We start from the raw sequence: 14,930 nt of genomic DNA, 5'->3' as shown, positions 1-14,930 counted from the left end.
ACCAGAAGCTCCATGGTGATACCTCGCTTTGACAACACCATTACAACTTTTTGATTGAATACTTGAGGTGACCCGTAGTTGCAAACAGTGCTTTGGGATATGTTGCTCTAAGCTTTTCTCCTCAACTCTCCCTAAAGGCATAGCAGTCAAGATGTACGTACGTCCTGAGATTAACGAGTACATGCGCAACAGGACGGGTCTGTGAGAGAAGATGGCTGGTACTCGGCATATACGACGAGCATTCATCGTCTTCTCCTCGTGGGCGGAGCGGGTTCAAACGCATCATCGTCGTCGTCATCGTCATCGATCTGCTCGTGGCTCTGACTCCGGCTTCCCCCTGTGCTCCGTCCGTTCCCCAATATGCTGTTCTGCGACATGGTGAAGCTGAGGGTCGACTGTTTCTGCTTTGAAGCCGCAGCGCGGGCAGGTGGCTTTTTGGTCGCCAGCGTCGATGAAGCGAAGGAGGTCGGTTTCGTTCTGGCTCCGGCTCGGGTTGTCGTGGTGCTGGCCGCTGCTGCTGCTGATGTTGCGCTGCGCCCTCGCGTACTTGCGGCGGTCTTGCGCTTTTCAGGCACAAACATGGCTTGAGAGTCGTCTTCCTCGTCATTGTCCTCCATGATGATGTCGTCGTCCTCTTCTACATCGTCTTCATCGTCTGAGATTGCCCGCTTCCGCGCTCGTGAAGCGGTTGTCGTTGCGGCGGCTTTCTTCGCTGTGGGTGTCGCCTTGCGAGTGGTGGTCGTAGCCGTTGAACCAGCTCGACCACCTCTTCCTCTTCCTCGTCCCCTGGCTGCTGTTGTTCTTGGTGCAGGTGTTGCCCCTTCACCGTCTTCGTCTTCGTCCCCGTTTCTACTTTCCAAATCCTCTGAATCACGCAGCAAAGCAGCAGGGTTGTCCTCCCATGGTCCATCGATATCACTATCCCAGTCGGCCGGCTGAGGTTTGAACCTAGCTTTGTTTTTGGACACCTTGAGCATGCCCTTCGCAAACATCTCTTCCATCTTTGCACGCTGCTCTTGGATCTGGGTCGCCAGGTCTTCATCGTCGTCGTCGGCGTCATTCGCGTCGGTTTGTAGTCTGACGAGGTGCTTGATTTGATCCGCGAGTGATTCGTTCACAAACATTTCCATGGCGTGTTTGTCATCCTTTTCCACGTATTGATTCACAGCGTCACCAAAATAGTTTTGGGGGAGGATAGTGAGGGATTGGGCTTGGAGGAATTCTCGAACGAGTTTGTCGACCCGGATGGTCTCCAGACCTTGAAGTTTGGCCATGATCTCCTTATCTGCCTGTGCGTCTCGAGCTGCGCGTGCCGCTGCGTTCTTTTTCTTGACATGGAACTGGACCACATCGTTGGTGTTGGCGACCTTGTCAATGAACCTGTTGGAAAAGCGTTGGGGATTCTCAATATCAAACTTGCCGATGCCGTCGGCCGAGGTCGTCTCAACGCGTAGTCTAATCAAGGGCAACGGGCATTCTTCCTGTTCCTCGTCTGGGTATTGTCTTTCTTCTTGCGCCTCTGACCATTCTTCCCTGGCTTGCTCAATTAGCCCGTCCACAATCTTGATCATGTGGCGGGTCAGCTCTGCACGATGATCGTCTTTGGATCTAGCAATCCGAACAGCATCTTTGTCTGCGGCGAGCGTGATGTCCTTGTAGACAAACGGACGGACTGTTTTCAGCCGAATTGGTTCACATGTCATGTCTCGCCCAGTGATAGTCAGGATTGCAACCTTTTTAGGGACGGCTTCGCCTGGGATCAAAGAGGTGGCAACAGAGGACCCTGGTTGCATAACCTTGAAGTTCATTTCTGGATTCAGTCTGGGTTCGATATCACACTCGTGCTCGTGGCCCCAGATCACCAGATCCAGAAAATCGGGCAGAAAGTTCTCGGGCAGATATGATGTCTCTGTATGTGCATGGTGATTTTGATGAACGCATATCAAATTGTACCAATCGCCCATCTGCTTGCTCGGTCGGTGGAATTTGACCTTGCCATCCCTGAAGGTTCGATGCAGGCGCTCATCTCGGACATTGGAGAGGCCGTACAGGGCTAGCTTCGTGCGGCCTTTCTGTATCAAAACCGGCTTGACCACGATGTTATCACTCTGAGGAGTTTTCCCGTAGTAGTTGATCAGTCCAGAAACAGCTAGCAGGTCTAGAGCAGAGTAGTGGCCTTCCCCGGTTGGGTCGTCATGATTCCCGTGTATCGAGAAAACGGGGATTCCAACATTGATATTGGCGTCTTCGTAGTTGACATGGTCGAACGTGGTGTCGAAATGTTCCGACTCATCGGACAGCATTTCGAGCTCGCAAGGTTTGTCACCCAAGCAGTTGAGTCTCAGGGACCGCATGACATTGTACATGGACTTTCGTGAGGGTTTGTTCTCGTGGAAGAGGTCACCGGCGAGCAGGACCATATCAACATCTCGATCTTTGGCCAGACACATGATCTCATGGAACGTCTTCCAGGAGTCGTCACCTCGGATCGGGTCTCGTTCGTGGGCTCCAACATGGTTGTCAGTGGCGACAAGGATGGTGATTGTGTCTGCCATGGCTTCTGCTAGTTCAACAAGGAGGAAAGTCCATTGGAATATTGTTGCTGAGAAGAATGCTGTGAAGGAGTAGCGGTTTCGCGTGTCTCACAAGGGGGCGAGTGGCTTCGTGGAAAATGGCGTGTTTGCTGCCTGTTCGGCGGAGTCAAAGAGTCGAACAAATCACAAACAAACGTTCCGAGAAGAGAGGACGACACAAATTTTGACTTGAGCTCGGGGCAGCTATCCCCTATGGCAGGTAATTTGCAACACGCAGGGACATTGAAATAGCATTGACTATGACATGAGAGGGGGCAAGTGTGCGATGGACAAAGGCTGCGAGACACGATGATGATGAGGAGGAGGTTGCGTCGCCAAATGCAGCCAAAAATCAAGACAGAAGACAGACGTGGTTTTCTCCAGTGCCTGCGCCTCTCACTTTCAGAACCACAACATCCTGTCCCATACATCCTGTCAATTATGGCAGACAATTTTGCTTGAAGATTGTCCTCCTGTCCTGCCACGGTCGATCCCAGAGACAGCTTTAGCCTTACGGAGTTTCTACATCTTCGCTGCTTAGTTAGGCGACCGACGGCGATCAATACCTAACCGAGGGCGACACAATTGACATTTCACCTGCGGTCGGACCAGCTTGATACAGCGAAATCACGGTAGAGAGGAATATAGTGGTGACGCTGGATGGTGTGACAACTGCTCTTTCACTCCCGTCTTTGTGCCGGCCCCTCTTACTGGGGTTGCTGTCGGCCGAGGGAGGGAGCGTCGGCGTCAGCGTCGGCGGATGCGGCGGTCGAGCTAGGCAACACGCAACACCTCCTCCTCCCGCTTCAAAAGCGTCATCCCACCCCAACGTGCCCACCGACGTCGAACCTCCGACTTTTATCCAACATCATTCTCAACGCTCAGTCTTCTCTCTTTCTCCTCCAATCACTAGCCTCTATGAGAGGATAGCATTGCTCACCATCATTACATCAAAATGCCCAAAGGTCCAAAGTCTATCGGCGTGCTGTGCGCCGAACTGGGCATGGATGGTGTTGCCGAAGCCAAATTCCGCAAAGATGCCCAAGCCTACCTCAAATCTCAGATCGAAGATCTTCCTAATGCACCGGATGAATTGATTGGACCTGTCGCCGTCAGCTTCCTCGAGACCGGAGGCGGTAATAAACACTTCTCGTGGGACGCTGCTCTTGTAAGCTCACTTCTGATATGGCTGCTTTCTTCAGATGGCCTTGGTACGTGTCTGCGCTGACGGCGACATATAGAACTATCAATGGGAAGCCAGCGATCATCGCCACACTATCCTCCGCTACGTGACCGATATCATGAAGATGCAGCGCTGGTATACGATTGACCGTCTTCACAAGCGCATCAATGGTGCCGTGAACTGCCCTGGCTGCTTGCTGCACTCTCCAAAACAGGGGAGCCCGGAAACCGTCGATGATGCCGGGACTGTTAATCACACTCAAATCGATGACACCAGGTCCTCTGATGGTAAGCTTGTTTCTTGAAGAAATGACGCCGGGCTGACGGCTGTACCTCTACACTTGACAGGATCCGATGCTGGAAGTCTTCATCACGATTCAGGTAGAGACGACGCCGTCGGGCGCAGTGAAAGCAGAAAGCGACACCGGGCCAGCCGTGACCACTTTTCTGAATCGGAAAAGAAGCGGCAAAAATCGACAGGGTCGCAAGAGGAGACCGGCAGAGTGAGCATCTCGAGAGACGAAATCTCACAGAACACGTCTATCTATGACAACAATGCCTTTCCGAAGGCACGGCTTCCGGCCAGCTCAAACGCGCACGCTGGTTTTACACCAGTCAACCCTACCCCTGTCCTTGAACTCCGGCCCCCATCCAGACACGAAGCTCCATCCCCTACGCTTGCTTCTTCTCAAACGCTCACCCTCCGAGACTTCAACCTCTCTATGCGCTATCGCGGTAAGCAGTGGCACTTTAACAGCGTCGCGCATAAAGCCAAAGTTCTCGAGCAGATCCTCTTGCAAGAAGAGAAGGATGTCGAATCCTACCCCACCCTGGCATTCTCCAAAGGAGCCAAAAAAGCAGGCCTTGGAATTGACGGAAGTTCAGACGATGACGAAAGTGTCTTGAAAGATTACTTCCGCTGTTACTCACATTTCATGAACAACCGATTTCCACGGAATGAGAAGTTGTTGCTCGAGAATGGAGTGAGGCCTTCGGCGTAGCCATGGGCAAGAACAAAACATCGAGTTGGCTCTGGATGTTAATCGGTGGTGGTTGACACTACTGGTGGTGCTGGCGCGTGTTGGCAAATCGTTCAAGGATCAGTGCAGGTATTGAGGTTCACTCGGTCAGGAAGAGGACCTGGTAGCCACGGTGGCAAGGACGGGGTTTGAGAAAAGCATTGTCCTGTTCTACTATGTGTATCTACAGTCTGGTTTGAAGAGTTTGCTGGAGCAATAAAATAATGGAATCGGGTCCTTGAGGCCCGTGAATTGACGCTGCCACAGCTAGGCAGCAGTGCTAGATTCTGGCATCCCCTGACCGTTCAAATGAACCCCAGGTGCTATAGTCCACAAGTAGATAAGGGATGCCTCTGGGTGGTGATCTGACAATTCTCCCGCTAGATCAGCCCTCGCACTCCTGGTCCCCTTCCACTTCCAGCATGCCAGCAGAGGGCCTTTCGCAGTCGCAGTCTCGCTTCATTCTCGTGTTGCAGGTGCATAAGAGTGGACATGGAATAGAGTCGGACCAATGAATGACCCAACAACAGAAAGTAGTGAAGCTACGTTGGAGATGTTGTAGCGCAGTCTGCAAGGTTACGGAATGCCTCGAATTGCGGTGGTGGCTTTACCTAGCGTGTCTAGCCTCCTTCGGCTAGTCCCATTTCCTCCCCCCGAGATTGAATCATCTCTTGAAAGAACCGGGAATCCGTGACAACAACGCCTCCTTTCTGTTTGATCTCTCTACAATTCCCAAGAAGACCCTTTCAAGACCGACCTGCGCAAGACTTTCAGACTGATCCAACCCTTGGCTCAGTCTCGATCATCACTCCAGCTTTCTCCTAAAACTTTTTATGCACCCTGCGCCTTCTGAAGCCTCCCAAAACGCGACTTCAGTAGAACCCGCCCAGCATCTCCCCTCGTCTTCTTCGCAGCATGGACTTCCAGACATTGAACATGAGGCCTCTGTCGGCTTACTCTCCACGAGTAACCTCAGAGAGCCGACTCCAGACCTGGAGGAATCGGCTGACAATGTCTCCGTCCGCTCCGTGGGCACCCAGCGTGGGCGGCCATCCAACACCAGATGGATAAGCAGTCGAGACAGTTCGTCTCAAGGCTCTCCTGGTAGTCGTATCGACGAATATGAGAGGGCACACGCTCAATATCGAAAACCATCCGACGGCATAATCTTTCAGGTTATCCCGTCCGCGAAAGACAAGACCTCGAGGGTCTCGGTTGAAAACTTCCCCAATGGTAGGACAACGAATCACAGACTTGCAGAAGGGTACTAACAAGTAGCAGAGGTTCTCACTCACATTCTCTCGCACCTGCCTCCAGAGACTCTGTCTTCCATGAGCCTCGTGTCTCAACGGTTTCACAAATTGGTCACGACACCGCACGCATGGCGCATTGCGTTTGCCAGATACTTTCCCGGTGCTGAATTGTTGGCCACGGGCACGAACAAGGCGACACAAGAGTCAGTTTCGGATGTCGAGAGAGCACAGCGCAGGTCATTCACGCGGCTGTCAGCCCTTTCCTCGTGGAGGAGCGAGTATATCCTGCGGACACGATTGCTACGGTCTCTCGGCCGCGGCCGGCCTGCGATTGAAGCAATATCTCGTGCTGGTGCTTCCCGTCATGCCAGTAGCGCAGCTGCGGCTGCCGTTACTACGTATGCATCCGGCTTGTACTATCCAGTTAGTCATCTGCACGCTACATTCGGGGTGGGCTTAAACAAGAAGCAGCCGTTGTTCATGCATGGAGCAGTGGAGCAAGGCGCCGTCACTGTAAGCGACCCGGCCAGTGGTAAGCCTGGTTCTTGGGGACTGACGGATTTCGATGCCTTCAAACACTTTGCTGATCAGTTCCCTGGCGAATTGCCTTATGGGTTGGGACCCGGGAACATGGTTGGGATGACCAATGTCATGGACCTCAGTCAACCTTATGGGAAGGTATATGGAGAGGCTTGTCCAGGAGGGCGAGTCTTCTACACCTCGACGAGCGAGCAGCGGGGCCGATTTGTGTCCATTTCCTCGGCGGCCAACCATGCGCTCGGTATCCCTGAAACGACGATGATCGGCTGTGCTGTTTGCTCGGTCTGGATTGCCAAGTCCGAGTCTGTTCTCAAGGCCACCAGTGGTATATTCGGCTTTCTTGCAGGGTTCTCGAATGGAGTGCTGGCAGCGTATGCCCTCGGGGTCAACCCGGTCCATGATCGCCGGTTCGACAAGGGAGAACTTACAGCCAAATGGATTCTCTGTCCAGGTGTCCCGATCATTGCAATCTGTGTCGATGAGAGGGTCTCCGCCCGGAGATTATCTTCACGTCGAATCTGGGCTACTGTGCTGAATGCTCTTGGAGAGGTATTCTACCTCACAGACGTCCCTACAAGGCCAGAGTTTGTCGGCAAAGCTTCGCCCGAAGAGCTTGATCGCCTGGCTTGGAGAACAGGCAGAAGTGTGCAATGGTCATTGGTTGAGGCTACGCGACGAACAGCAAAACCAGACCCGTTTGGCACGGCCAAGGTTGATGGCAGTTACAGCCCACGCATCTCGAGCGATGCATGTAACTTGAGCAAAGATCAGATCGTCGCCGAAACCAAAGAGGTCGAGGAATTCCTACGCCACAAGCCAAAGCATTTTCAGAACATCTGCAACGGGTGGGACATGCAGCGACGACTGATCACTGATTTTGCTGGAGACGACGGTGCCAATGCTGGGGAATCCGTTTTCGTCGTGGAATGCGGGTTGTATGGGAACAACGGGGCTTCGGTACGACGTTTTACTAGATGCATAACCAAGAGTGCCGTCGATCCGGAGCTGGACAGCTGGCCAACGATCCAGTCGACCATCAAGCAGGTTTCCATCTTTGGGACGACAAGCCCACCCCAACAATCTCTGTATTCCTCTCCAGCGCTGAGAAGTGTTCCCAGGTCGCGTACTTCCAGCCAAGATGACATTGTGAGCTCAAGATCTAGAGAAATTTGGCACATTTCGAACTTCTCGTTTGCTGAACATCGAAACATTCACATCTCGGCATTGGCTTCTGATGAGTCAGAGTTCGCCACCCTGCACGTTAGTGAGGATCCTCTCCTGGGAATGTCTGGTGGCTCCAATACATCTTCCCCTCTTGCGTCGCCTCTAGGCCACAGCGGCACGTTGAGCTCGAGCTTGGAAATTCCTGGTCACCGTGCGCGACTGTTCGGGATCGGTACAATGTCTGGCATTGTAATGCTTTGGGACATGCGTGCTGGCCTCTCTCCCAGTCCTGAGGTTGTCAACACCATCTCGCCAGTCAGGGTCATATACACAAAGTCTCCGCAGATTGCCTCGCTTGCTCTCACCTCTCTATATGTTGTTCACGGGGGTAATGAAGGTCTGGTTCAGGCATGGGATCCGCTGGCGTCCACAAATGAACCAGTCAGGACACTCAATTCTCGATTCTCGGATCGAGCAAGACGACGCATCGCTCAAGCTGAAGCTTCTGTGCAAGGCGTTGGAAACAACTACTATGCCGCTGGAGCGATTGTCCTGGACCCAGACCCGACAGTGTTGCGGGGCATGGTTTCGTTGGGTTCTTATGTCCGATACTGGTCCTATAGCTCGACTGCGGCGGATGCGTACAAGACGCGCAAAAGGGGCCAGCTCCGTCGCCGCTCAGAGCGCGGCAGCAACTCTACGCCAGCTAGCCAGAAGGTCAGCGCAACCGGACGTGGACTGATCAAGGACTATATCAGTAATGAGAGGCATGAAATGGAGCGGGATAAAGTCGTAAGGCAGAAAGAGCTTGAACGTCTGAGCGGACGATTTGGTACCAATATCCTGGGTGAAGGGGCAAGTGAGGAGGAGCTACTGGCTTATGCTACGATGTTAAGCGAGGAAGCGTTTTCCAGCGATCAGAAGAAGAGGCAGGAGACTTATGGCGACAGTTCGATTGCCTCGCCCATTCCATCTCACAGTGGCGCAGAGAATGCAACTGATGCCGAGCTAGAGGAAGCCATCCGTCTGAGTCTGCTGGAAAGCGAACCGATGTCGTCTTCACCAGCAATGAGCGCCAGTGACTTTGACATTCCAATTCGGTATGCGAAAGGCTCGAGACATGGGACACCTTCGAGAAGTGGAAAGGCCGGGAGCAGCAAAGCAAAGGCAGCTACGCAGGAGGAGGACGATTTGGCATTTGCCTTGCAGTTGAGTCTCGCCGAGGAACAGAGCCGCATGGCCATGGACGAAGACTTTCCTATGCTTTCGAAATCCACGAGTGGTGGATCGGACGGGAGTGGGAAGGGGAAGGGCAAGTCCAGACGGCGTTGAGGCTGATGGGTTTGTGCTTTGCTTGTGCTATACATTTCTCTCTCGTGTGGTGTGTGGGGGATTGGGTTGTCATATGCGTATATTCTTCACTGGCCCTTGCGGTCACTTTCTTAGGGGTAGCTTGATAGCTAATAAAGTCAAGGTGAACAAGGCACCCACAAGGAGAAGTGAGAGCTAAGTGAAGCCGAAGCCGGATCTCGGCTGAGCCACAGTCCAAGACTCGGTCTTCTTCGAGCTGCGGTGAAGCTCAAGGCCCCCGATGCGCAGCTCCAGCTTTTCCCCGAAATCCGTCAAGCCGTGAAGCCGTTTTCGTCGCAGCCTCGGCCAACACTCCGCACTCAAGCTTTGACTTAACCCTGCGTCCATCTGTCGCAGTTAGTGCTCCCAATGCTCTCTGTGAGTACCAGACGAGCTCAGCAGCGATGACACCGTCTGTTATGTCCCTCGCCCTGCTGCGGCGGGCGTCACCGTCGCCATCCTTGTACCATGGCCTCAAGAGACACTTTTCCAACACGGTCGCCCGCGAAGCTTCATGGGGCTTCATTGGCCTGGGTGCTATGGGTTTGTTATCCCTTGCTCGCCCTCGAGAGAGAGAGCATTACGGATTCTGATTCAATGTGTTTATACAGGATACCCCATGGCGAAGAACCTACGAGCCAAGATCCCCGAAGGCGACACGATGACCGTCTTCGACGTCAACACTGCGGCGTTGGAGAGGTTCTCCCAGGAAGCTACACCGACTGGAGTCTCCGTGGCAAAGAACCCTCGCGAGCTGGTCGAGAATTCTGTGAGTCGGCACCACCTCGTCCATCCTGTTTGCGAGGGTTTCTCTCCAGTTCTCCTTTAGATGATGAGCAACTATTGTTCTATCTATGATCTAAGTTGGGGACGGGGGGTTTTCCCCTTTGCGGGATTCCCCCGTCCTTTGCCATGATTTCCCTTTTTAGTTTATAGCCAATCCTCTGAAAAAAAGAAAAAGAAAAAGCAGTCACGAAAACATTGACAATCGAAGACAAAAAACACATATAGCCAGGTCAACTGGCCTCAGAAGAAGCGCGATGCACTGACTGTTTATGCCCATTCCCTGGGTATCTAGGACAACATCATCTCGGCACTCCCCGAACCACGACACGTCAAGGGTGTGTTCGGAGACATCCTTGCCTCTTCGCTCCCCAAACCCCCCACAGAGCAATCCAGGCTCTTCATCGACTGCTCCACGATCGACCCCGTCACGTCGCGCGAAGTCGCCAAGCTGGTCAAGGATAAGGCGGGTGCCGACTTCGTCGACGCACCTATGTCGGGCGGCGTGGTCGGTGCCCGCGCCGGCACTTTGACGTTCATGGTCGGGTGTGAAGAGAAGGACATCCCCAAGATCGAGAAGATTTTGCTCCTCATGGGCCGGAAGGTGTGGCACATGGGACCGCAGGGTACGGGGTTGAGCGGGAAACTGGCCAACAACTACGCGCTGGCGATCAACAACATCGCGTGCGCCGAGGCCATGAACCTCGGGGTGCGGTGGGGCATCGAGCCCAAGGCCCTCGCCAACCTGCTCAACTCGGCCACGGGCAAGAGCTGGCCCAGCGAGATCAACAACCCCGTCCCCGGCGTCATCGAGACCAGCCCCTCCAGCAGGGACTACGAGGGCGGCTTCGGCGTCAGCCTGATGAACAAGGACCTGAGGCTCGCAATGGCCGCCGCGAACGAGGCCGGCGCCAAACTCGCCCTGGCCGACAAGGCCAAGGAGGTCTACGACCAGACCGAGAAGGAGTACAAGGGCAAGGATTTCTCCGTGGTGTATCGCTGGCTGGGTGGGAAGGAATAAAAATAGATTAGCTAGAGACTGAGAGAGAGAGAGGGATGGCCCGAAAATATGTAGGTCAATGGACTGTGCATCTCCCATATGTATGTATGTATGCATGTATGTATATGCACTCCTAGTACCTTTATATACCTCGTACAAGTACAGAAATTCACACCGAGAAGACATAGGGCTTTAGTAGACAAAAGACATTCGTTGTTCGGAGCCATGGTTCGAGACATGGTTCGAGACATGGTACCGAGTATATACATACCTAGAACATGTATATGGACCATCTACATGTTCTAGGTATGTATATATGCCGAGTCCCTCCTCGTAGAGTCCGTGAGTCCCTCATAACGCGTGCTTGTCAGGATCAGTCACCGTGGGCGACGCGACGAGTCCAGTCCATGTCCAGTCCACGTCCACGTCCATTCCCTGTCGAGTACATTGGTCCATAGTACTTACGCGTAGAGGAGAGTACTCGGTCCGCGTAGAAAAGCCCGACAGGCGCCGTGAATAATATTTGTCTTACTCGTTCGTCTGTGTCAAGTGACACGAGTACCGAGTACTTCATATTCCGTAGATACTGGTTACAAGTAGTACAGTTCTTCATACTCCACTTGGGCTCCCGCCCCTTTCAACTGAGGAGGCCTGAAATGCAGGGATACGGGATAGGAAATCATATATCCATTGTACATATACGCGCTATATACCGTATGAGTATACCGAGCACCTCGTCCTTCGTACTCGTACATTGAATAGACAGATCCCAATGTCTGGCTCAAAAAGAGCCTGACAATTGGCTCGTTGGTTTCCCTAACAGCAACGTAATAGTAATCTTCTGGTTCTTGTTCTTCTCTCCGCCGCTGCTTACTCTTACAGCCATCCAATAACAACCCCATCCGTTTCTCGGGTGGGTTGGCGGAGATTTGCCGCTGACCTTCTCTCACGAAAAGCCAGAACAGTGACATGCATCAGCATCTCGAAAAAAATAGGGGGCAGATCCGGGGAGATCAATGTCGGCACGCCTTGCCAATACGAGCAAACAGCAACGTAGATGCAGTACCGGCGCTGCAGAACGCTGACGGGCAGCAGTGGTGTGGATGTGTCTTCGTCTGGCCCGCGTCTCATGTTCCAGACCGGTTGGCGCCACATTTCCTCGTTAGCAATTAGGGACAACAATTGACTTCGAGATAAAGGCGAATCGGGGTGCACAGAGTGCCTGCCAGCTGCTGACAGCCTGGCCGTGTCCCCCCCGTGCCCCCCTCGCTCTCTAACAGTAGTCATCATGCCAGAATAGGATTCCCTCTGCCCACAGCCGTGGGAACATCCCGAACTACGAGTATGACTCGTTGGACTAGAGCCGGGTGGAACTTGAGATGGGGCGGCGATTCCCGAGAGGTGCCAAAAGTCCGGACTTCGGGTGCCACTGCGACATCTTCACGTTGCCTGCCTGACCTCACAAGCTAAAGGTTTAGAGACCAAACCAGGAATTCGTGATTTGCTGCAATGGTGCAGGAGGATTCCTGCAGAAACGGTAGCGACTCGAGGTGTGCCTTCGCCCAGAGCCGGAGTAGGCAAACACCACCGAGCGTGTGAGAGTCGGTGCCCGAGGATGGAGCATGTTGTGCATCAATGACAGGACCGTGTCAAAGATATGGACAAGGTACTGATAATGGACGGAATTATCGATGAGCTGAGGCCTCCAAGGCGGCCGCCAGATAGCAAATCGGCATTCTTTGGACATGGTCAATCGCGCGTTCTGTCAAAACCACTTTCGGTCTTGTTCGTACCTCGAGGATCCGGGGACCAACTGATTGGCTTTCGAGGATCGTTGAAAGTTGTTGCAGACAGTTCGTCCAAACGAGACGACGCGGAGCTGAAATTGGGAGGTGGACTGCTTCCCATTTGGTGGCCACTTCATAAACCTGTGAGGCTGGGTGTGTCGGCGTGTCTCTGTTCGACGCAGAGGTCGTTCTCGTCTATAGAATGACATTCCGAATAGCCATGGTTGCGATACGAGAATCCTTCTCTTCGGATTGTCCCCTTTCCTTCCTCCTTACTGCCTCGTCATAAGCCTCCTTTGCCAGGAGGCTGATAGCATCCTCGAAAAAGAACATTTTTAATTCCTTCTCCAACCTTTTCCATTGTCGAGCTTCGCCGTAGTTATCCAAGAATTGTCCCATGACAGTTGTCCAGCCACGGGGACGAATCTGTCCATGCTGGATCACAGTCGCAATCATCATATTCGTCCAGAGATAACACTTGCGTTCCGGCGCTTTGTGGCTGGGCGTTTGGTGCAGAGCAATGTCCGCTAGAGCTTTCAGAGCTGTCTCGTAAAAGCCAGTAAGATGATCTTGAAAGTGAATCACTCGTAACAGGTAGCAGTATGCCACCAGACCGTGAGATAGGAATCTCTCTGTAGTGGTGGTTTGCAGAGTAGCAAGTCGATGAAGATCTTCGAGGGTCGTCTGGATCTTCCTTCTCGAGGTGACACCGAATTCTTCGACGCGAATGGTATCCGACAATTTCGCCTTCACCGTGGCAAAATGGGACAGCAGTCGAATCATTTGTAGCGAAAGCACCCCCGTCAGACCAATGTCACAGAAGCCTTGGGGCAACTTGGATAACATCTCACAGACTTCAGGTTTGAAGGGATGGGCCATGTAGACGGGGAATTCGGCATTTTGGACCAGTTCTCCAGAGTATCGAGTTGACTTGTCAGGCGTCGAATCTGCCGCAAACAGAAACGACCATAGCGCCTCATAGGCGTCGATATTGGCCTTGAGCAATCGTTCCCAAGGTGTAGCACCGTTGATCCCACCCCTTAGCCTGATCATCTGCCTCATACCCGAGACATGAGCGTAGGCACCGGTGTGGTCGCCCAGAATATAATCAATCGTTCCCAAGGTCGCCACGACGAGGATGGTAGTATCGTCTGAACACTGTTGAGGATCCTGAAGTCGAGAGCGCAGTTTAGTCATGACATTTCCCCGGTGCCATACAAAGTGTCGGTCGCCACGAGCGGACTGGCCCGAAGTGGCGAGGTATGTAGCTCGACATAGAGCGATGAGGCCCTCAAAGTAGATATCGGATGACATGGCAAAAGGCCAAAGTAGGCTCACATAAGGGTTAGAATGGCTGTCAAAGGCAAACGCGGTGCCATGCTGAGGCGCCCAGACCTGGACATCTAGATTCAATTAGACCAGATGGGACAAGGAGAGATTGTCGTTCAATCGACTCACAATATTGGGCCATGGTTCCCACGCAGCCAGTGCTTGGGATGGGCAAGGTCTGGAAAGGATCAAGCTGGAGTCCGTTGGAGGGAGACCTCTTGATTTGCAATTGACTGGCAATGGCCTTGGACAGAAACTCTTCCTTGGCCTTCTTCACCTTGGGATCCAAGTGCTTGAGAGAGAGAGCATTGCGCCGCGGTGATCGAGGAACCCGCCGCCGTTTGATGGCATTTTGTTGCGCCCAGGATTGCGGGGTGGTGATCGAGACAGTCAAAACCGGTTCTTGCATAGTGTCGGAATGCATCAAGTCAGTATGTATCCCTCCAAAACTGCGAGCCTAGATCATCTCATATTGCATCATATGAAGTGGGCGCGATGGACGTGAGGAGCGAGTTGAACAGACGGTGTGCGTTTGGCCATACGAGGTGAGGAAGAAGAGGACGACTGTGACTTTGTGCGCCTGACGGCCCTTCTAAAAGCCCTCCAAATGAGCACACAACCTCTGCGCCACCTTGGACATTTGCTGCTTATTTGATACGGACGAGTCAAAGGGGGAGAAAGGGGTTGAGCAGTCCCGACGAAATTGTGCCTTAGCGGTGATTGTAGGGTGTGGGTAGGTCAGACGTTTAATGAATGTCGAGCAAGCGGAAGCGAGGGCGAGGGCGAGGGCGAGTAGTAGCGGGAACAGGACGATGGTAAGATCTGATTGTTTTGTCTTACAACAAGCGCAGTCTGAAACAAACGAGGGGAGGCAGTACCAAGTACCTCGCACTCGTGCCTACAAGTACTCGCGAGGTACACAATAGGTAGAGTATGGGGCCTTGACCCCC

General features: G+C 53.1%; 5 protein-coding genes across 5 annotated transcripts; 3 read left to right on the top strand and 2 right to left on the bottom strand.

Moving 5' to 3' along the window:
- Positions 1 to 242: 242 nt before the first annotated feature.
- AYO20_06991 (DNA repair protein (mre11)) lies at positions 243 to 2,555 on the bottom strand (the record flags this gene model as incomplete). Its single annotated transcript, XM_022645279.1, has 1 exon — positions 243 to 2,555. The coding sequence occupies one exon, from the start codon at positions 2,553 to 2,555 to the stop codon at positions 243 to 245; it is 2,313 nt and encodes a 770-aa protein (XP_022498827.1).
- Positions 2,556 to 3,528: 973 nt separating this feature from the next.
- AYO20_06990 (hypothetical protein) lies at positions 3,529 to 4,756 on the top strand (the record flags this gene model as incomplete). Its single annotated transcript, XM_022645278.1, has 3 exons — positions 3,529 to 3,741; positions 3,815 to 4,043; positions 4,104 to 4,756. 3 exons carry the CDS (start codon positions 3,529 to 3,531, stop codon positions 4,754 to 4,756), a joined length of 1,095 nt encoding a protein of 364 aa, XP_022498826.1.
- Positions 4,757 to 5,607: 851 nt separating this feature from the next.
- On the top strand, positions 5,608 to 9,063 carry AYO20_06989 (hypothetical protein; the record flags this gene model as incomplete). Its single annotated transcript, XM_022645277.1, has 2 exons — positions 5,608 to 6,007; positions 6,056 to 9,063. The coding sequence occupies 2 exons, from the start codon at positions 5,608 to 5,610 to the stop codon at positions 9,061 to 9,063; spliced, it is 3,408 nt and encodes a 1,135-aa protein (XP_022498825.1).
- A 422-nt stretch (positions 9,064 to 9,485) lies between these two features.
- Positions 9,486 to 10,885, top strand: AYO20_06988 (hypothetical protein; the record flags this gene model as incomplete). The annotated part of the gene is made up of 3 exons (XM_022645276.1): positions 9,486 to 9,624; positions 9,693 to 9,850; positions 10,160 to 10,885. 3 exons carry the CDS (start codon positions 9,486 to 9,488, stop codon positions 10,883 to 10,885), a joined length of 1,023 nt encoding a protein of 340 aa, XP_022498824.1.
- Positions 10,886 to 12,846: 1,961 nt separating this feature from the next.
- Positions 12,847 to 14,389, bottom strand: AYO20_06987 (hypothetical protein; the record flags this gene model as incomplete). The annotated part of the gene is made up of 3 exons (XM_022645275.1): positions 12,847 to 13,821; positions 13,870 to 14,054; positions 14,110 to 14,389. The coding sequence occupies 3 exons, from the start codon at positions 14,387 to 14,389 to the stop codon at positions 12,847 to 12,849; spliced, it is 1,440 nt and encodes a 479-aa protein (XP_022498823.1).
- Between the last annotated feature and the right edge of the window lie 541 nt (positions 14,390 to 14,930).

The sequence above is a fragment of the Fonsecaea nubica genome, assembly GCF_001646965.1.
Source record: "Fonsecaea nubica strain CBS 269.64 chromosome Unknown Scaff46, whole genome shotgun sequence".
Taxonomy (NCBI): Eukaryota; Fungi; Ascomycota; class Eurotiomycetes; order Chaetothyriales; family Herpotrichiellaceae; genus Fonsecaea; species Fonsecaea nubica.
Note: the sequence above shows the minus strand (reverse complement) of the source record. Positions and strands in the feature narration are given on the sequence as shown.